This window comes from Halichondria panicea, chromosome 8 (genome assembly GCF_963675165.1).
Source record: "Halichondria panicea chromosome 8, odHalPani1.1, whole genome shotgun sequence".
Lineage (NCBI taxonomy): Eukaryota > Metazoa > Porifera > Demospongiae > Suberitida > Halichondriidae > Halichondria > Halichondria panicea.
The window spans coordinates 905,348-926,553 of record NC_087384.1 but is presented as its reverse complement, the minus strand read 5'-3'; the positions used below and the strand labels follow the sequence as shown (position 1 = coordinate 926,553).

Below are 21,206 nucleotides of genomic sequence, written 5' to 3'. Positions count from 1 at the left end.
TTGATATCAAACTTGTGCAAACAAATAAAAAAACATGCATACAATAATATTATTGTTTAAGAATGCATAGAAAAGTGCTATATAGCTATAATCACTGCATGCTGTGAGTCAGTGAGGGTGTGTCCATGGTTCAATGCTCTTCGCTCTGTATCCTAGTGTGCAGTTTCATGAACTTCTTGGGCGGATTAAGAGTGTCCCCCACGCCACACCTCACTTTCCAACGGCCCAATGAATCACGCGGTCCATCATCATCTTCACGGACGAGAGGGTTCATTGCCATGCCCCCTCTCCCTCGTCTCTTCCCCCTCCTCCCACGTCTCCTCTCCTCCTTGACCTCTGGGGTGAACTCTCCGACATGATGTTTCAGTACAGACAGTCTTTCATCTTCCGCAACTTTGTAAGGATTTGAAAATACAGAGCTTTCCTTTGTGCTATGTAGGGGGGCCTCCAGGTCAGGTAGGGGAAGGGCGGAGTCTTGCCGGACAGGGGGGCTGGGGGTGTGGTCTTGTTCGGATGACAAGCTGCTACTATCGTCTTGTGTTGTGCTGTTCATACCAAATGGATCATAGTGTGACTCTTGTGCAGTGGTGGTGTCCGATGGTGGGTGGGTGTGGCTAGTGGAGGTGTCAGATGGTGGGTGGGTGTGGCTAGAGGAGGTGTCCGATGGTGGGTGGGTGTGGCTAGTGGAGGTGTCAGATGGTGGGTGGGTGTGGCTAGAGGAGGCTGATTGATTACGTGAGTCTTCATCGCTGCTATCAGAGGAACCATACTCCCCCAGTAGACCAAGAGACATATTGCTTTAATAGAAAATACGTTTACAGTTGAACAAACACGTTGCAAAGTTCTGTTTAATTCGAGTGCGACAGTAAAAAACACACAACATTAACAAAGTTCTGTACAGTTTGAGTGTTCTTTACTTGCTCTTCGATGGCCCACTCTTTGATGGTCCACTTTTCGATGGTCTGCTTTTCGATGGTCCACTTTTTGATGACCCGCTTGTCGAAGATGCTGGTTTATTGTTTTCTAACAATCTGAATTCAGTGCCGTCACTGAGAGCTTGCTGATGGATGGCCTTCTCAATGCCCAGGTCAATCTGCTTAGACAAAGCCTTCTTGACACGATCAGTCTCGATACGTTTGCCTTTCTTGGGAGCAATATAGTGACCTGCATGTGCGAGGGAAGTGAATATATCCATATTTTATTTTCTTTATATTAAAATAAAAAATTTATTGTAACTGTTTATGTAGCAGATACATTATATTACTTACCACCCTTTCTTGGGCCAAGGGGCTTCTTTTTCTTTCCTTTGGATGCTTTGCCTTTGGGAGGAACAGCAGAGAACTTTGTTTTCAACCCTCCTTGTGCCATTATACTACACGTGGTTTGTCCACCACGCCTACCTTTTAGAAGGTCAAAGGTTGTGATTTGTAACCCATAAGGTCAAAGTTCATGATGGATGGAGGTCAAAGGTTGTAATGGGTGGAGTTCACTATGCAAAGTACATTGACACTGAGATCTCTTCCACTCGCCATCACACACATTAGCAAGCTCTCAGCAGCTGGCTTCGAGACAGTGGGAGACCTCAGAGATGTAGGAATCATAGATTTGAGCAAGGGTGAGCCTGAAAAAATGTTTGGAGTGTGTTTCTATAATATTAATATATCATGCACGACACTTTTAATGTAGAGACGGGCTTGTCTCATTCGGAGGCTTTGGAGGTGTTGAGGGTTGCGAGAGAGACCAGTGCATGTGTGGGTGGTGTGGGTGTGAGTGCTTTAGAGCTGCTGAGGAGCGAAGTGGAGGCCGCCCATGTGGTCACTTTCTCCTCTCAGGTATGGCGTACCTATATTTGAGTGTGTAGTGTGACTTGTGTCGTGTGTGGGTGTAGGTTGACTCAATGCTGGGAGGAGGTGTGCCAGTTGGCAAGATTACCGAGATCTGTGGAGCCCCTGGTCTGGGAAAAACGCAGCTCAGGTAATTCCTTACTGTGCTGTGTGTGTGAGGTGTGTGTGTGTGAGGTATGTGTTGTGTGATGGTGTGTTGTAGCATGCAGGTGGCAGTGGACGTGGCCATACCGGAAGTGTTTGGAGGACTGGGAGGGGAAGCCATCTATATAGGTATGGGATTTATAGTTGGATCAGTGTATGGGTATTGGTAATTGGTGTGTTCACTTGCATTTCAGTAATGTGTGTATTTACACTGTGCTCTGATAGAGTTGATTTACTGACTCCCCAGATGTCTGTGCGTAATCTGTAGATACAGCAAAAGTTGTTTTACTAACACATGTAGCTATTACTACTTACTGTGTCCCCTGCAGACACTGAGGGCAGCTTTGTCGTGGAGAGGGTTGTGGACATGGCTAAAGCAGCTGTAGCTCACCTGACCACCGTGGCTCAGTCCAACCACGACCAGGGTCAGTATGTCTGAGAGTGCAATATAAGTGTCTCTTATTAGCTAACCCCCATGTATCTGGTGTGTTTATCTACAAGAAGCCAGAATACGAAAACCAGAATATGAATTCCTAGGCACTAAGTACAAAATGGGATATCTCCGTGTAACTTTAAGTACCTGCTATTATTTTGACTTTATAAAGGAAATGTGATCTGTAGCTAGTATCTATGTTCAAAGGCAAAAAAGGTGGTGGACCACAAACACCCTAAGTGTGATACAGCTCTGATTACACTATCTCTGTTCTCGTCATTAATGGCTGTACACGCCCACCACTTGCAGACATGGAGGCTGGTCTGAGTGGGTTCACATTGGAGGGGGTGCTCTCAGGGATACACTACTATCGTTGTCACGACTACATCGAGTTGGTGGCTCTCGTCAATCTCCTTCCAGACATAATTAATCAACACCCTAAAGTGAGAATACAAATGTATATACTAGGAGTATAATTATACTCGTAAGAATCAATATAAGAATCAAGTTTTGAATTTTTGGAATTTGATATGATAATATTATTACTTGTTCAATTACGATCGTGAATCGCCCTTTTAATCTTTGTGCTCTTCGTCCCTTTAAGATGTATAGTAACACATGCTCATAGCTCATACATGTACACACCCAGGTGGTTGTGATAACTGGGTTTCTTTTGTTGTCCTATTTGTTTACCATTCTCAACATTCTCGTCTGTTCTTTCATCCTTTTGGCAATACACACCATCGTATATTAAATAGCCTGAGTCTCTTTATAGGGTATCCATCCATTCTTTTGCATACCACAAATACCTGACCATTAACCGCTCGCATTGACCCTATAATTGAATTACTGTACCACCACTGAATTCCACGCTTCTGGCATATGCCCTTATTAGGGCATTGACTGCAAACACAGGCTTGGCACAGACCAACACTGGTTGCTTTGCCACCCAGACTTTAATTAAAAATAGCGTGTGAACTTACACCCTACTTGTTTCTTTGTCTAGGTAAAAATGGTGGTGGTTGACAGTATTGCAAGTCCATTCCGGTACGGGTTTCAGGACATGGGGCTCCGGAACCGAATTTTGAGCGGTCTGTCTCAGAACCTCATACAACTGGCTGTTACAAAACACATTGCCGTAAGCTCCCACTAAATGCATCGTCAGCTGAAATCAGCCCCCCCCCCAAATAGGTTGTTCTCACCAACCAAATGACAACCAAAATTAGCGAGGGATCGAATAAAACGGCACAGCTGGCTCCTGCTCTAGGTGAGATCTGATTCAACATCCTGTTTTCAATTTGAGAATGAGAACTCTAAGTATTGTGGTGCTCTCCCAAGCGATGCAACACATTGTAACTACATGTGTAATGAGTAGGGGGGACCAAGTATGTTCCTGGTAATTCTGTACTTGTAATGTAATCTCTACAAGCTGCTGTGGGAGTATTTAGCCGGATACAAGGACTATGTTTGTGTAAAAGTGTGCGTATCCATTAATTAACCAGGCCCTCTCCCCCGCATAGGAGACAGCTGGGGGCACGTGGCCACGGTGAGGGTGGTGCTCTACTGGAGTGGAGGGGTGAGATATGCCTGGCTACTCAAGAGCCCTAACAGCAGAGAGCAAACTGTTGCCTTTCAGATCACTGTGAGTGAGTGAGTGGGTGTATGTGGAGTACTGATTGTTCTTTCTACATCATTACCTCAGAACTGTACACTGAGTTATAAATTCATAATTAATTTTGTCGCACTAAATGTACTTACTGCATCATTAGGTTTAGCAATGTAATGGTTGAGCAATTTTGATCCTTCTCTTAATGTTTAGTGCCCATTGTTCTTTCAAAAGCATTTTTAAAGCTTTTTGTGTGCAGTAAATTCTTACACATGTGTACTCCAACGTCTAGCAGGGAAATGCTTTCAGTACCTCTATTCTCTCTCCCCCCCCCCACTAGGGTGATGGAGTGAGGGACGCTCAGTCCGAGTCTGATTCGACACCCCCCACCCAGATACCCCCCGCAGAGCAGGACGACTATGACTATGACTGCCTGGATGAGCTCATGCTGGAGGTCCCTGACAGTGAACTACTGGCCCACTCGAAGCCTGTCAAGAGAAAACTGGAGGAATTGTCTGAGCTCAGTGCAAAGGAATTCACGTCAGCTGGCGGCCAGTTACCAAAGAGACCACATCCTGAACATTGAATGACAGTAGAGTTCCCATTCATATAATGCCCAAATATCCAATCTCATCATTATTACCTTATGTGAAGTTGTTGTCACTAATGATATTCATAGCTGGTGAAAACCAGGAAGTGCATGTTTGACTACAACTGATGTGGTTATATGATCGCCTATAGAGACTAGCCCTCAACACATCAGTGAAGTCATCTTGTGAGCTCAAGCGATTCCTTACCCCTGACCACTCCAGCTACTGTTAGCTATATAGGAGGTGCGCACTGTACTAAAGAACAGATTGCTACAGAAGTTGTTGTGACTGCAAGTGCAGAGATCTATTACACAAGCTATAATGGCAGATCAATATGACGGTTTAGATGAAGCTGCTCTCAAAGAGATGGTGAGTGCAGTGGTGTAAATGATATATAGTATACCATGAGCGACAAATAATCAATATCTAAGTGCTCTGTTATTGTTAGAATCTGTGAATTGACCATGCCTGCAGGCTATAAACCATGGCTTTAATAGTTAGCTCACCTGACCTGCTGGTCTAACTGGCTCTACTGTATGTATTCATGATACATTGGTGTCTGCTTACGTTACACTCATTAGCAGTGCGTTAGCAGCTCACTGTGAATGTCATCGTATTGCATGGTGTCATGAATTAAGTCAATAGACCTACTCAGAGCATGAACACACACACACACACACACACACACACACACACACACACACTCTACAGCTGAATGGTGCTGAAGACTACGAGGAGCGATCGGCCATCCGTAAAGCCATCCGTAATCTCAAGGGCTCTAAATCAAAGAAGCAAGTTGGCTCCAGCAACTACCGCCGGGCTGGTTGGCAGGCCCCCAAAAGTGTGTCCATCCCAAATTCCGTAACAGGCAACATCCTCCCAGTCAAAGTCAACGTTACCGATAACACGCTTGAAACACCGCCGTCCACAGCGACCACCAGCTATCTTAAATCTAACGAGATGCCTTATAGAAACCAGGGACGTAGAAAGTCATCAGGGACGGGGGTGACCAACGGTTTATCCACTCGGTCCTCCCCCAGAGAATCTGTTAGCTCATATAGCTCGGTCACCCCGGAGCCAAAAGAACTGGCAGAACCTGAGAAGGTGAGTGAATACATATATGTTACATAGCATGCAACATGGACCTCCTACAGTGGGCTAATAATTATAGCTCTGTTAGCAAGAGCAGTGTGTACGGTAGATCTGCCCAATTGATTAGCTCACTGACCACTAGTGTGTGCAATTACCCCACCTATTAGGGCGTTTGTGAATTGGGTATAATTATAGGGGATGGTTATTTGGCAGATTGGAGTTGTACTGTATATGCATAAACTTTGGCTAGCTAGTCACAAATGTGTGTCTGCCTGTATTCTTATGGGATGTGGGCACGCTGTATATGGCATTCACCACATCAGAAACAATTCAGAATTAGTCTGGAATGCTCAGCATGTTACAGTGAATACCATGCCTTGTACTAAACCTAACTGAATTTCCGCAAGTTTAAGCTATATTATTCAAATAACAGGTTTAATGTATTTAGTACATGTGCAGCTGGGTCCAATGTCAGAGGGATGGGGCTCATTGTGAAATCCTACACCATCTTGTTGTGTCTCAATTGCAATTAATGTATTGCAATTCTATCCTCTATATCATTTGAATAGGAAACACAAACACTCTATATAGATAAGTATATACTGTATGCAGTTTATCAAAGCCTTTCCCTTAATTATAATTATGTTATCAAGTCCCATTTTTAACGGTTTACAATACCTAAGTATGGAAGCCAGCATTGAACAATAGGCAATTAGCTTGACCCCGTAACGACCTTACATGGGCACATCACTGTGCATGGAACACCTCAGCCTATTGGGTACATCCCAATCCTCTATAAGTATTGTATTTATACACATGTGCTTTATTTGTCAGAAGCCAATACTTTAATTTATGAGCAGCACCTGCACGTACTAGGCAATTACTAGCAGTTGAAAGTGATACAGAAAATGCCTGCACCATCAAATAGAGTTGCTAACTATACATTGTTGATTGTAAGAATCGATCGTATTGGAGATTTGTAATGGTTGCTGTTGTATTGTGTTTCCAAAATGCATTACTTTTGTAGATATGTTTTTATAGCACTTGATACATTTGTTGGATGTGGTTGGCTGTGTACTGGTCGGCTGGAGTGGGAGTGACTGTGTGTATGCTAGTTATTCCTGGCATGCTGTAGCTATGAGCCTGTTATTGGACGCTTGACCAGCAGTCAATTATCAGGGATACCAAAGCTGTGGGGGGTAGTTACCTGGGATAACATAGCTGTGGGGGGTAGTTACCAGGGATACCAAAGTTGTGGGGGTAATTAGTGACTGTAAAGTAGTTGTTCCTTGACTCTACATCTCTTATAATTATTAACTTTTACGACCTGATATTTGCATACTTACACCACACAATAATACGTACAGGCCAGCTAGTGTAATGACTGTATACTCTACCACCCACCCACCCACACACACACACACACACACACACACACACACACACACACAGGCTCCTGAAGTTGTGAAGGCAGAGATTGTTGAAGGTTAGTACCTTAGCGCTTCAGGTCTCTTTTGATCCATTCACTAAGCAACTGGCTCTTGGCTCCATTTAAATAAACTCTTTCTCACATACACTAATCAGATTTATTTATTTTGTGCTGCGAATCCATTGTTAGCTTTCATGGGATATAGCTAATAACGCCACCCACCCCCTCACAGAGGCTGTATCACCTGAGCCCCCCAGAGAGCCGACCCCTGAGCCAGAGAGGGAGCCATCACCTCCCCCTCGATCACCAACCCCTGAACCCCCCAGAGAGCCGACCCCCGAACCCCCCAGGGAGCCCACTCCTGAGCCACCGCGTGAGCCTACTCCGGAACCAGCCAGAGAGCCAAGTCCAGAACCAATACGGGAGCCAAGCCCAGAACCAGTGCGAGAATATTCTCCAGAGCTGGTACGTTTTGTATGTCTTTGGTATTGTGCATTTTAGTTACGCTACAATTATATTTTCTATGTAACAAGCCGTATATACCGTCCCCACCCTCACACTTCACACACCCTCACACATTACACGTACACCCTCACAGGAGCTATCCCCAGAGCCCAGGGAGGCCGAGGCAGCTGTTGACTCAGCAGATGAGCCAGGAGAGAGTGAGGGGGAGGAGCTTAGCGAGGGTAACGATGACGAGGAAGAGTACGAAGATGATGACGATGAGGTCAGTGGGTGTGGCATGTAGATGAGTGTTGATATAATAGCTGTAGTTTCAAACCAGTAGAATAAAGTACACGTACGAATATGATTAATCCCGTTGATATCTTGTTAGAACTATTGCTATTTTCCTTGAAATATATAATTACATTACCTGCTCCCCACAGGAATCTGAGGAATTGGGTGGGCGTTCTGAGAAAGATACCCACCAATATCGTGGGGGGCGGTCCTCCTACGACCCCAGTAAGGTGGGGGTCAAGACGTCCCTACCCATTGAGGTACTCACTAAGAAAGAGGAGGGCATCGATGGAGACTTCCGTAAGAAACTACGTAAGGCAGAGGCGACAAAGATCGACACAACAAAGGCCTTCCCTCAGGCAAAACCAAAAGGGGAGCAAGTCGATTTCAGAAATGTTCTGCGAAAAGCGGCAGGTCCCGAGATAAAAAGGATCAAGACCGGGGCAGCTGCTCAGAGTGACTTCCGTGGTAGTCTCAAGGGACGACCCTCACCAGTGAGTTATATTAATGTCATGTGATATTTGTATTAGTACCATGTGATCTATAGTCTATAGCACGGATTTTCGGATTAATTTTGTGTTGTACATGTGTCCATCATTCCTCGAAGTAGTCAAGTTTGTGTAGGAGTAATTATCATCTTTCATGGATTGTTAGCCATAATAAATACAACTATTTCTACCTCAGAACAATGCTCCGGAGGCCAAGCCAAAGAGCCGCAGGAGACAAGAGGAGACAGCTGATGATGAACAATACGAACCAGAACCTGTGGTGGAACCGGAACTGGAATCAGTTGAATCAGAAATGGTAGAATCGCAATCTGTAGAACCAGAACCGGAGGAGGTGGAACCTGAATCAAATGTTGCAAATGAAGAACCTGAGGAACCTCAAGAAGAGCCGTCAGAAGATCAAGTAGAAGATCAAGTAGAGGATCAAGTGGATGCAGCTGAGCCAGAAAAGAAGGCGGAGCCTGAGTCGTACGAGGCTCGTATGGCGGAGAGACGACGTCGCCGTGCCGAGAGGTCAAAGGAGATGCAGACGGTAGAGGTTAAAAAGAGCGAGAAGCCATCAGTTAGTAATGGCGTTGACGAGGATTCGTACGAAGCTCGTCGAGAGGCACGTCGGAAGGCGAGGGAAGAGAGACTGAAGACTACGTCGGCCACGGGAGATGATAAACCGAGGATGACTTATCGAGAGAGAAAGGCATTGGATAATAAGAAACAGATGGATAATGCTCGCGATAGTCGCAGCAAGTGGTCCAACATGGAGGAGGAGAGTGGAGACAAGTGAGTGCCTGGTGTCTGTTGTGGAGTGGGTGGGTGTTAATGACAGTGTGTGATGTGTGATGTGTGTTAGAGGGTGTACAAGAGCTAGCACTTTTAAGCCAGATTTTAAAATAAAAGCGAAGAAGGTTGACTTGCACGTAGGCTGCAGGGCTTACTTATAGCCACAATTGAGGGCGGCCTTTATTCAAGGGGTTTATTTGCAGCTGAGGTGATCCTGTACCAGGAACAATGGAAAAGGGTCACTACAGTAGAAAACTATAGTGTGTTGCTTTTTCAGAGAATTATTTAACGTTATGAAATGAGAAATGTAAACATAAGATTCTTACTAAACGGATATTGTTGTGAAACAGCCTCAATCACTTCAGTTTCCATGCACCCACATCTTTATTGTATGGTTACGGCCTAATTGGTCAGAACATTATTAATTATAAGAACCATAATTATTTCTAAGACTTCAAGTTTCTTTGCTGACTTGGCTGAATCCTAGTCCACAAGTAAATGGGTCATCCACTAAAATCAACTACTGCATTTACTGTATAACACTCCTCCGGTCTATAGATCTATTATTCGTGCTATATTTAAACAGCCGAGGGTTTAACACTTCAGTGCTCTAGTTATCCTCTCTTTGCCCCATTTCAGAGCCGAGGCTAAAGGTGCCAACTTTAAGAAGAAGGATAGTGCCACTGGACAACTACTGGCCTGGTGTCAACACAAGACACGCTTCTATGAGGTAAGAGTACAACTGCACACTCTCTGTATCTTGTACCACATCCTGAGAATGCATGATGCTAAGCGATCACCATGGTAATACCTTAATGCCCAACCTACATCCTCTGTTGAGAAAATTGTGTGCTTGTTGTTCCCACTATACATTGTACATTGTACGGTCCTCGCTATCAACCTTAGCAACAACAAACAAAAGCTACTAGTGCTCTTTTATAGACACACAATTATGTATTACGTCTCTATTGCAGAATGTTGAGGTGAAAGACTTCCGAGGCAGCTGGTCTGATGGTATGGCGTTCTGTGCCATCATGCACTCCTTCCTGCCCGATAAGGTCCCCTATGATGATCTCTCACCCTCTAACCCTCGCGAAAACTTCACCATCGCCTTCGAAGCTGCAAAGTACGTTTTGTGGTACCTTTTGTTATTAGAGCGTGTGCTAAGTTACTACTTCAAAACCACAGCTTTATTTTGGAATACAATAGTTAATCATTTAATTATCATGTGATGTAGAATACTGATTGATTTTAGGTTCAAATACAGGAATGAGATTAAATTTTGAAGGACTCGTTGGATTGTCCTAGATTTATGGATAACTCTATATTACATGACTATATTCATATCACTGACGTACACTCCTACCCCCTCTCAGGGAAGCGGGCATTCCAGAGATGTTGGACGTGGAGGACATGGTGATGGTGAAGATCCCCGACTCTAGGAGCATCATGACCTTCCTAGTTACCATCTACCAGCACTTCAACTAGTCAGTCAAAGGACACAATCATCCCTCGAATTGACATTTGTGTTTTAGAGCTCATCCTGTTTTTATTTTCGTTATAATAATAATTATAGCATGTGTCGTACAAACTGCAAAGCTATCTAGGTATACATGCATTTGTATAATTTGTGCTATTACTGTGCATACTGTAGACTTGGCTGATTCTGAATTATGTATGTGATATTGAAACACTCAGACACAATGTTTAAATGAAAATCTGTGTAATTACAACGATACTGACTCTAGCGTGCATGATGAATAATCAAAAAATTAAGGCTGAGTCGTATGACAAACTAATTGACATTCATGATGTTGGTTGTTTGGTAGGCCTCGTTAGGTTGCACTGATACGGGGTGGTATGCTTCATTGGCTTCCGTGGGGATATCTCTCATCTTAACAGCTGAGATTACATCATAAGTCGGATCAGGTGCACCTTCCCCAGCCACAGGCTTGACAGCGGAGTAATAAACAGGTTCTACAGGTTCATCACTTTTTATTGAGCTGTTCTTTTTCTTGTACAACACTATTATAATTGCAACGAGTGTTATCAGAGCGACTAAAGCCATTAGGATGGTGACACCCATGATGACAATTAAGCTTGTGCTGAGGATGTTGCCGGAGTTGTTGCCAGAGTTGTTGCTGGAGTTGTTGCCGGAGTTGTTGCTGGAGTTGTTGCTGGAGTTGTTGCCAGAGTTGTTGCTGGAGTTGCACGCGTTGCTCAGTAGACTGTATCCTGTATGCAGGGGAAGTACGTACAGTTAACACACGTCTCACTAACAACAAACCACTAAAATTCCCTTGCACTTTCACAGTGTGCGATTGGTTGTCAGCTGTCAAGACAAAACAGTACACTGTTGAAGGAGAGATACTTTCAAGGAGAATAGAGACGTCAGATGCATTAACCACACTTCTTCGCTTGCTATTAGAGAGCCTGTTACAATCGTGGCTATATTCCACTTGGCAGGAGATGTGGTCATATTTTGCCAAGAAAAAGCAGTTGACAATAGTGTAACTCTCAAGCACATCCACAGTAGCATACATAAATGTATTAGCTACTCCTGTATATGACATAATTTAAAAACAAAAGATCCCACAAGATAAACATTTTTGACAACTAGAGGATAACACTCACCAATTGTCAAACTGTTGTTACTGTGTTGAACTGTTTTCCCAATTGGAGTCATAGCACCAACTGCAACAGAATATTCTCCAAACTTTTGAGCTTGGTCTACCTCGAATACATCCATGCAGTCAATGCTCTCTGAGCAGTCCAGTAGCACCTCTACCGGATTACTTCCAATGGATGAGTGGGTGTACGCAAGGACATAGATGACAGTCAATCCATTCTCATCCGTTGTGTTCTACATTAATGAAACTCGGCGGCATGCATGACTTGATTAGTATACGTTTTTCTTACTTGTTTCTTTGAAAGAGTTGTTGTTATTCTTTTTAAATTACCACTGAGTTCATACGTTACAATAATCGCAGTGATATTTGGTATTTCAGGCACTGCAATATACAATAAATCTGTGATAAATCCGTGATATGAATGTATATAAACTCACACTTAAAGTGTATTGCAAACAAGAGGGGGACCTCACTCTGGATCTGACAATAGGCAGTAACTGTGTAGACACTGATGTTGCAGGTCTGTCCAATGGGATCCCATCCCGAGCATGACATGTCTGTCACATTGGCACTCACTATACCCACATTAATGCACTGTCCACAATCACTGGATGCATCAACTAAGAATCCACCAACTCCACCAGTCACTCCCAATGGTTCAGTCCAACTTACTGTTAAAAGTTGGGAAGTCTCTACTGAAAAAGTAAGGCCATTACCAATAGGGGGCTCAGGTACAACTGTGTAAGTCTATATAGAGATACAAAAATGATACATATGTTATCCAGCTTACCTCCTACACGAAAAATTACTAAGCCAAATATGGTAGCTCCAGAGAGACTGCAGTCAATCGTCTTTCCATTTGGTACTTCTAGAGAGCCCGGCATTACAGTAAGAGTTGAAGTGTACAATGAATTATTAAATTCAATACCCTCAGCAGAGAAAGCACCATCATTACAAGAGCCGTACGCAAATGAGCTGTATTGTAAATGAGCCAAGTATATTTGGTTGTCTGTGATCGAAAACACACTAGAGCAGTTAAATGCTGTCCCACTCCACACTGTGGCAGCATGGTGACTGTCATCCTCAACAGAGCAAACAAACATCAAAGTTTCGTTTTCATCGTAACAATAATTTGTTATCTTGTTTCTACCCAGGAATATTGTATTTTGTGTTAAAACCCCTAAAGTTGAAAACACACAATCATGCATGCGTGCATGTATAAGTACCTAGCTAGTAGTTCACACATATTTAGCTACATATATACCTTTGAGTAAGAGCATCCAGAAAAAAATCATTCTAGATCTATAAAAGTATAGATAAGAGTACTCTTGGCATTGGCAATTCAGCATTTTACTTCTTGCATGCAAATAAAGCAAACCACCACACATCATATGCATGTGTATATCCACAGGAAGTACTGACATTAAGAAGGAGGTTAAAATTAAACTGACTTGCTAAAAACAAAACTCAGTGTTGCATATTATAAGTTGTTCAGCATAGAAACTATAATTTATAGCTATTTTGTTTATGTATATCATGTTCAGCCTCACTGGACAACAGCTCCGACTTGATACTGCTATTAGCCTGAACATTTATATTTTTGCTATATTTTCTTCGGGTATACCATGTTACAGTTGGAGTATAGGTTATGATGAACAAAACGAATGCTGCAAAAACCACAGCACTGATACTGTAGTCAAAAGATACTTGATATGCATCTGCATGGAAGCAAACATAATTATAATAATATTTATATATCAACTTTATATTTTGCTTATAGATTCTATTTAACCCAGTCAACATGGCAGACTAAAAATTTTACCTGATGAATCCACTGTACTAAAGTTTCCCTGAAATGCTAAAGACTTAGAAATGTTACTAATCGTGACAATCCAGCAAATATCGTCCATGGTACCACGAACAGGAAATGTCAGAGTAGTCACATTAAAGCCAACAATCGTCATTTGATTATCAAGAGCTTGGCAGTTGGAACCATATTTAATCATAGAAGTTATGTTGTCGTGTAGTTGAAGAAAGTTAACAGAGATAAAGTTGTATTTTGGGGGGGACTGTTGTGGGTCAGTGAATAAAAACTGCACCGTTAAATGGGCGTAAGCTGCATGTATAAAGACATGCATATGCATAATAACAGCAATCAGCATTGGTTCTGACTATATTATTATATATGTAGAATTATAGTCAACTTACAAGGTATATTGGAAAAATTTAGAGATGATCTTCCAATACTACTTTCTGAAAAAATTCCTATTTGAAAGTCCGCGTCTTGCTCTGGTTGCAAAAATAGTTCTTGACAACTGTTAACAGGGAAATTAATCTCACAACGATACTTTACTAGAGCATTAGCATTTGCAATGCATTTGTTGCCGGCAAAAATTTTGAGGGAACACTCTGGATTATTATCCCATCGGTCAGTAGAACGGTTCACGCTCACTTGAAAGGCAATAGGAAGGCCATTAAGATCAACAGTGGATTCAATCTATAATTGTATGTAGTAAACATTGTGTTATGTGCATACATGACACTGGCAACTTACAGCCAATAATATTTGCATGCTTTGAAGTTCCTCCAGGTCTAGTGAATAAGCAGGCATTAGGTCCTCCAAGATTGGAGCCTCTGGAACTGCATGTATACATCTTATGCATGTCCGAGATAATTTAATGTGCATGCAGTAGCAATGCATGACGAATTCAATTGAAAATTAGTGAGATATATACATGTAATAATTAGCATTATACAATGTACATGGGAACTTCAAGTTCAATATTGCATGCTCAGCTTATAAAAATTTAACTAACATGCACTCACCTCTTAAATAGACTAGACGTGAAGAGCTTATAAATTGTTGTAAGCCACATACAGAAGCGACTGCTGTGACAGTAACATTGCAAACTTGTCCATTGGGCTCCCACTCAGTGCACGAGAGCTGGTTGGTGACATTGCTCACAATCCTATCAAGGTTGGTGCAATTACCACAGTCCTCTCCAGTCACCTTAATAGAAAAGTGTGAGTCTGAACTCTTAGTCAGACCCTCGTTGTACTGGTTCCAGTGAATGCGAAACAAAGTATCGAGAAATTCCACATATAAGGTGGGACGACGTGGAAGAGCTGCATGCATGTATATATTATATGCACATATAAACTGCCTAATTATATTCTTTAGACTGAGTTACACACCTTCGATGTTGGCCAGTTGTATTCGTGAACTGCCTTGTTGTCCAAATTCACGGCATTCTACATATCCCTCATTCATGGAAACGTTAGTGGCAATGTAAATTTGAGTGATGTATGTTCCATTTTGCACTTCCACTATTCGGCCTGAAATGAGTTCCCCACACATAGCTGTGGCAGATTCCATATGTGCATGCCTTAAGTAAATTATGTTGTTTTCAACTTTGCTGACACTTGGGCAATCAAATATAGATTGACTACCATTTATTACTGTTGCCCCATTTCCATTGTTACGGTCCTCAACTGTGCACGTCAGAGTAACTACTGTTTCTTCGATGATGCAGTCGTTTGGATCGAAGTTACGTACCAAGCTGACTTGGCATGATATTTTCAATGCACATAAAACTATAATAGCTAAAAATAGTTTGAAATCCATAGTTCTTGAGTTATCGGTAACAGCTATATAGTATGTTAGTAGGTGTTGTGTATATATAGCTAAGATAAGTATAAGTATGCTGCTATACTGTTATTTGAGCTATACTCATAATTATGCACGTCATGCGTAGCCATGCAGTCATGAGACCTACCGACATACTGTCTGCACCTTTACATGTGTGAAGTGGAATCACAGGTGTGGTAAAATGAAATCATTTGTTGTTTTTGCATGCATAGAGAAGTAAATTTAAATCTAAAACATATTCATTGGCCAATCAGTTCTCGCACATAATTGTCTACATGACATGTGACATATTAAGTAAGTAGAATCATGAAAATAAGCCACTGACTGCACATCATGCAAAACATTGTAGCTATAATAATAATAAAGTGTCTATAGACACAAAACTGAAACTTTCCAGCTTTTACAATGTCAACTATAGGATTTGTGCTACTACTACAATTGCTGAACATAGGATCCTCTAAACTGGATCGACCCTTTGGTCAGTTATAGGATAAGTTATTCTGTATAGTTAAATGGTGATAATTTATATAACACCTATATATAATCATGCATGCAGCAGATCGCTGTTTCAATGAAGGAAAGATAGTAACATATCACTGCCGAGTTCCAGCTGAGGTTGGTACACTCGATTGGAATGGTATTGGTTTTGATTGCCCTAGCAGTAACACTATCACCAACAATACCCTTCCTCTCCCGACTGCAACCTGTCCACTACCAGATGAACCTGTTTACATTGGAATATGTGGTCCCTACTTTGGAAACTTGACTTGTACAGATGATCAACACCTAACTTCTATCTTAGAATTTGAAACTAACATTGAAATGAATGGAGGCACTATTAATTGTCGATTAAACAATAATGGGATTAAAACATTTCTAGTAAGAATTGGAGGTAAGTTTTCGCTGTTTTTAATTGGACTATTAGAACAGCCATGCATGTAGCTATATAAAACGTATCATTATAGTTATCATTTTTCGAATAGTTACTCCAAATCCGCCGTCACGTGTGAGGGTGACACCTCAACAAGATCGAAGCTGTCGATTTGGGTGGACTTCTCCAAATGAAAGTATTGGTGGAATCGGAGGATACAACATTACTTATGGAGAGAACTGTGGCAACTGCACACCAGCAGCTGGGTTTTTTAACAAAACAGAAGAACTCACAGCTGAGTGTAGTGAATGCATTGGAGAGAACAATAACATGTGCTATTTTGAAGTGAATACAGTTAGTGAAGATTGTTGGTTTCACAGTGCTCCTGTTGAGGCCACTACTGGTAAGTTTCACAGCTAACTATAAGCAACTATAATTATACATATACTGTGTGCAGAAGAGGTTCGTCATGACTCGTAATGTTTTATGGAGGAATGTGCGTATAAACTAATAATTAAGAGAGAAAAGTAGCTATTCTATAGCTAAGCTAACATACTGAAAATGATTGTAAATCTATACTAGTATATATAGTAAATGATGACCAACCTCCTCTGTATACAGTGCGTATATAATTATATATAATTATAGCCTTGTTATACTCGTGCTATTAATCCCATGCTGCACTCTTAACCATACTATTAACTATACGTACGGTAGATCTACACTGATGTGTGGTTTTCCTGTAAGTGCGCACTCTGTGTTGAAAACCACACATCATTTTTTACAGTGTATAGACTCTATACGTCATTTACAGATTCTCCAATAAATTCCCGAAATGACAGTACAGTGTCCATCCCTTGCTCACTAACCTCCAACCCTCCTCCTATCTATGTGGAATGGATCGTAAGGCTTATATTATTCTTTATTGGTCATAATTATAATTCATACATACATGCATGCAGTATACCTTCTCTGAAGAGAGCAGACGTGCATTCTCGGGATTCCTGATAACCATTTCAGACCAGTCGAACCACAGTGTCTCGTATATCCTGGACAAGCAGTATTCAAAAGTCAGGAAAAAATATGTCAATTCAACTGTATTGAGAGAAGAACATGATTTTATTGGTGATATCTGGAATTTTGTTGTTGACGTTGCTTTTGATGAAGATAGGAATAAATTTACTTACGAATCGATACAACTCTCAGGTATAATATAGTTACATTGACATGTATTGTATTGTCCATGTCCAAATAGATAGTACAATAAAATTGTATTACCATGCAGTGCAGTATAATTTAGAAAGCTATCACAATGGTGCATGCATACACGGGACAGTATAATTATACAGGAATTCTTTTTATGAACGAATATATAATGCAGTTGAAGACACTATCATGATAGACCCAAGCTCTGCTGTCACTCTTGACCAATGCATTGAAGTATCAATTAACAGTCACTGTGATGAGAGAAGTGACACTTTCCAAGCTCAAGTCCAGTTCATTGAGGGATCTTGTGCATCTGATAGTGAATTAACTAACACCACTAGCAACTACACGCTAGAGGACTACAAAACATGCGTTCCTGTTGTAGCCGGCAGAATCTGCTACTCCACTGTGATTTTCCACAGTGAACTAGAACTTGGCAGAACTGAGAGACACGAACTAGTTCTTTTGCCGTGCAAACTTGAAACCTCGAATTCTACAAGGGTGAACATTAACTCAACCATTGGTGAAATCCCACCTGGAATTGAAAAGATTATTCCTCACAACACAATAATTTACTTATCTTGTGACTCTAATTGCACTCTAGACCAAAATCAAACTAGATGTGCCAATGAATCATTTCAGCCATCTATAAGTCATATTCTGCAGGATGGATGTCGCTGTTCTGATGGTAAGTATAGCATTTATTGCTACATATTACTTTATGTGTATTTCCCTTTCAGATTCAAAGCTTATTATTGGCTCTACTATTGGTTCCAGTGCTGTGGTGTTGTTGTTGTTGGTGGTGGTAGTAATAATACTCGGAGGGTGTTTGTGTTGCAGGTGGAGAAAAAACAGTAAGTTACTCACACTAACTGCATGTCTTAAGTACACTTCTTATTGCCTCTTTATTGCCTACTATATACCATGCGTGCTTATTCAGAGGCATTTATCAATGAAACGGTATACATCAGAACTATAAATTTTATGGCATGTTGTGTCATGCATGCAGGTGCTGGTGAAGATTTGCAATCAATACAGCCTGATCCTGACGACCGGAACGGTAGCGCAAGTAATGCATCTTATTTAAATACAGAACAAACCGTTACCCAGAATAATGCCTCCATTAATTAGCAACGAGAATACAGTATACTGTTTTATAATAATTATAGTGAGTTTTATTTGTGCAGATTGTAGTTACAGGATGTGTAATTTAGCACCATGCACATTGAACAGATATGCATTTCTCAAATTAATATTGAGACATTTCGTGGGTAATATTTTCGTGGTAGCTGCTTGCACTGCAGGTAAAGGTCGCTTCATTCGTGGGTAAAATATTCGTGGTCAGAGCTCCAACCACGAAAACCACGAATATTTTGCCCCACAAAGATTACCTGCTATACGGTACATGCACAGAATCACAATTCGAATTGCTCAGAAGTCTACTGCTATCTGATTGGTCACTAGTCCCAGTGTCTGTTGTGCCACAACTTGTGGATTAGCATGGAACAGCTGATGAACGTAGAAATCTTGGCAGTCCTTCTTTAAACCGAGGAGTGGCAGCGATTTAAGACAGCTTGTACAAGTCTGACTACTCTCAATTCAACTGCTGCCGTCTGCCATTATCTGTCTTGTATTGTACAGGTTATTAAAAGCTTTAGGCAACCAATGACTTTCGGCTGCCAGTTCTCATCACGTAAAACTAAAACAAGCTAATCTCTGCTGGTGTCTTAGAAGTTAGATGACTATATCCTAGCTGAATGCCTGATGATGTTATTACTCCATCATCTTCTCTTTTCTAGCACTAGCATCCATTCTTAAACTGTAGCTAAGAAGCCCGCGATCACTTTTGCAGGCTACGCAATTCTACTTAACCTCACGCAATTTTTGGATCACGTGGAAAAATCAATGAATAATCTCTACCCAAATTCTGGTAGAGACACAAAATGTGTCCCAGAGTCACCAGTCCCTTTTCTCCCGCCCCCGTCCAATCAGAGAAAAGGGAGTGGCTTGCGAGTCTACACACACACACAGTCAGCTTTACCGTATCCCTCGTGCGGCTACGCCTCGAGGCATAATAATGCTTAAGCATGATACAATAGTGGTAGGAATAGTCACACAGGGTAAAGTACAGTGAGTGGGCGTTGTACATACGTTCTCCTGAGACATGCAGGCTTGAGAAGACGCGTACAGTTCCTCCTCCATCTTTGACTGCCTCCACTAGTCGAACATATCTCTGTCTCGTGGGAACATCTGCTGATCTGCACACACAGACACAGACACAGACACACACTTGATAACCATACAGTAAGATCTCCCTGTGGTCACCAAGTAAAGCAGGTTACCCGGCCTCTATAATACAGCTAGATTATAGGCTCCATAGCATGTGTTTGGACCTGTCTTACATTTAGCAGGCCACTTCTTTATACAACCCTAATATCGGTCTAAGGGTGCACTATAGATATCTCAACAAGTTATAATTATCATAATTATAATAGAAACCAAATCACAAAACGTCGAGAACTTACCTGAACAGTTCATCTGTGACCATGAGTATCTCGATAGCGTGAGCCTCTTTCGCTTTCTCCACATGCCGTATACTGTGTGGGGGCGGGTGTGAGGGTGTGACAGTTGTGAGGGGCTGTATGGACTCACCCGTAATATGCTCTGTTAGGTTCTGACTGTAACATACTGTAGAAAGCATCCAATGTCTTCACTTTGGCAAGGGCCTGGGGAGAAGGGGGGGGGGGGGCAAACAACTAAGTAATTTATCTGTGTACAATAATATATTTCCACATGATTGGTAATTTCTGCTTATCGATAACCCCTCCCCCTCCGGGACAGTATACAGACACATAATTATATACAGGGCACAGTACACTCAATGACAGTGACCCACAAAATTCAGTTAAAATATTTTTTGCACTTCAGCAGCATTTTGCACTAGCATACAAACTGTATACAGACCTACTGACCTTAGTGTCTGCCAGTCGCACTGCCACTGCTGGGTCAGCTAGCACTTCCTTGAGGGTGTGTTTGTGCCCTGAGGACGAGTGCACTAGTAGAAACTTGGGCTTGTTCTCAAACAGCACCTTCACGTCGTGCCTGGCTGCCTCCCCGTATATATACTCGTAGAATTGATCCTGCACGGTCATAATTGTTGTGCGAGTGAATTAAAGAATTATGGAACATTAATAGTGGTCCTCTAATGTAGCCAGCTTTATGACATTTCATGTATACCTTAAGTAGCATATTTGAGCGGTCATAACTTTAATTCCGTTGGTCCAAAATCGTTTATTTTATGATTTTCTGAAAGCTTAGAGAGAGGCCTTTCAGATAATGTGTTAATATTTTCAACTTGTTTTCAACAAAAGACCATGGGCACGGTAAACACGCCCATGGTCTTTTCCCGAAAATCGTAAATTGTGGCCCATTCTAAATTTGGGATTTGAGCATACCATCTGCTGCATCTGAACAGGCTCCTTTTAAGCTTTCAGAAAATCATTGGATTTGGACCATCAGAACTCTTAATACTTTCAAAATGAAGCTTATAATCATACTCAGCGTTGTAAGAGCTGGTACAAACGCAATCTAGTCCTTCCAAACTGGTTAGAGGCTTTCAAAGATGTTGAGCATAAATACAGTGTAGTTACAATCATTCCCACCAGAGATACAAAAGAAAGGGGATTGGAAA

At 41.8% G+C, this 21,206-nt stretch overlaps 6 protein-coding genes across 12 annotated transcripts; 2 read left to right on the top strand and 4 right to left on the bottom strand.

Moving 5' to 3' along the window:
* Positions 1 to 6: 6 nt before the first annotated feature.
* On the bottom strand, positions 7 to 1,426 carry LOC135339617 (uncharacterized). Of its 2 annotated transcripts, XM_064535770.1 has the most exons (3): positions 1,269 to 1,426; positions 723 to 1,164; positions 7 to 656 (listed from the first exon to the last, which is right to left on the bottom strand). In XM_064535770.1, the coding sequence occupies exons 2-3, from the start codon at positions 791 to 793 to the stop codon at positions 131 to 133; spliced, it is 597 nt and encodes a 198-aa protein (XP_064391840.1). In that variant the 5' UTR covers positions 794 to 1,164; positions 1,269 to 1,426; the 3' UTR covers positions 7 to 130. The 2 variants fall into 2 exon arrangements, with proteins under 2 accessions (XP_064391840.1, XP_064391839.1); XM_064535769.1 differs by having other exon boundaries at positions 7 to 1,164.
* LOC135340188 (leydig cell tumor 10 kDa protein homolog) lies at positions 914 to 1,368 on the bottom strand. Its single transcript, XM_064536510.1, has 2 exons — positions 1,269 to 1,368; positions 914 to 1,164 (listed from the first exon to the last, which is right to left on the bottom strand). The coding sequence occupies exons 1-2, from the start codon at positions 1,366 to 1,368 to the stop codon at positions 914 to 916; spliced, it is 351 nt and encodes a 116-aa protein (XP_064392580.1).
* Positions 1,427 to 1,453: 27 nt separating the features above from the next.
* Positions 1,454 to 4,680, top strand: LOC135339615 (DNA repair protein RAD51 homolog 3-like). 2 transcript variants are annotated; one of them, XM_064535765.1, is made up of 10 exons: positions 1,454 to 1,615; positions 1,687 to 1,832; positions 1,889 to 1,974; positions 2,047 to 2,117; positions 2,318 to 2,413; positions 2,731 to 2,864; positions 3,428 to 3,559; positions 3,613 to 3,688; positions 3,942 to 4,063; positions 4,368 to 4,680. In XM_064535765.1, the coding sequence occupies exons 1-10, from the start codon at positions 1,492 to 1,494 to the stop codon at positions 4,611 to 4,613; spliced, it is 1,233 nt and encodes a 410-aa protein (XP_064391835.1). In that variant the 5' UTR covers positions 1,454 to 1,491; the 3' UTR covers positions 4,614 to 4,680. The 2 variants fall into 2 exon arrangements, with proteins under 2 accessions (XP_064391835.1, XP_064391836.1); XM_064535766.1 differs by having other exon boundaries at positions 3,942 to 4,067; positions 4,368 to 4,497.
* Positions 4,681 to 4,783: 103 nt separating this feature from the next.
* LOC135339610 (smoothelin-like protein 1) lies at positions 4,784 to 10,877 on the top strand. The gene is made up of 10 exons (XM_064535758.1): positions 4,784 to 4,986; positions 5,329 to 5,721; positions 7,162 to 7,195; positions 7,371 to 7,603; positions 7,737 to 7,865; positions 8,026 to 8,370; positions 8,561 to 9,159; positions 9,799 to 9,889; positions 10,134 to 10,285; positions 10,536 to 10,877. Exons 1-10 carry the CDS (start codon positions 4,939 to 4,941, stop codon positions 10,645 to 10,647), a joined length of 2,136 nt encoding a protein of 711 aa, XP_064391828.1. The 5' UTR covers positions 4,784 to 4,938; the 3' UTR covers positions 10,648 to 10,877.
* Positions 10,878 to 10,887: 10 nt separating this feature from the next.
* On the bottom strand, positions 10,888 to 15,523 carry LOC135339611 (putative protein DDB_G0292252). 5 transcript variants are annotated; one of them, XM_064535759.1, is made up of 12 exons: positions 14,985 to 15,523; positions 14,616 to 14,915; positions 14,344 to 14,429; positions 13,998 to 14,286; positions 13,612 to 13,905; positions 13,054 to 13,507; positions 12,580 to 12,969; positions 12,227 to 12,526; positions 12,079 to 12,170; positions 11,794 to 12,022; positions 11,447 to 11,719; positions 10,888 to 11,394 (listed from the first exon to the last, which is right to left on the bottom strand). In XM_064535759.1, exons 6-12 carry the CDS (start codon positions 13,211 to 13,213, stop codon positions 10,955 to 10,957), a joined length of 1,884 nt encoding a protein of 627 aa, XP_064391829.1. In that variant the 5' UTR covers positions 13,214 to 13,507; positions 13,612 to 13,905; positions 13,998 to 14,286; positions 14,344 to 14,429; positions 14,616 to 14,915; positions 14,985 to 15,523; the 3' UTR covers positions 10,888 to 10,954. The 5 variants fall into 5 exon arrangements, with proteins under 5 accessions (XP_064391829.1, XP_064391830.1, XP_064391831.1 ...); XM_064535760.1 differs by having other exon boundaries at positions 12,227 to 12,484; XM_064535761.1 differs by having other exon boundaries at positions 12,227 to 12,481.
* Positions 15,524 to 18,946: 3,423 nt separating this feature from the next.
* LOC135340187 (protein pelota homolog) lies at positions 18,947 to 20,667 on the bottom strand. Its single transcript, XM_064536509.1, has 5 exons — positions 20,488 to 20,667; positions 20,168 to 20,241; positions 20,041 to 20,112; positions 19,704 to 19,773; positions 18,947 to 19,054 (listed from the first exon to the last, which is right to left on the bottom strand). Exons 1-5 carry the CDS (start codon positions 20,665 to 20,667, stop codon positions 18,947 to 18,949), a joined length of 504 nt encoding a protein of 167 aa, XP_064392579.1.
* Between the last annotated feature and the right edge of the window lie 539 nt (positions 20,668 to 21,206).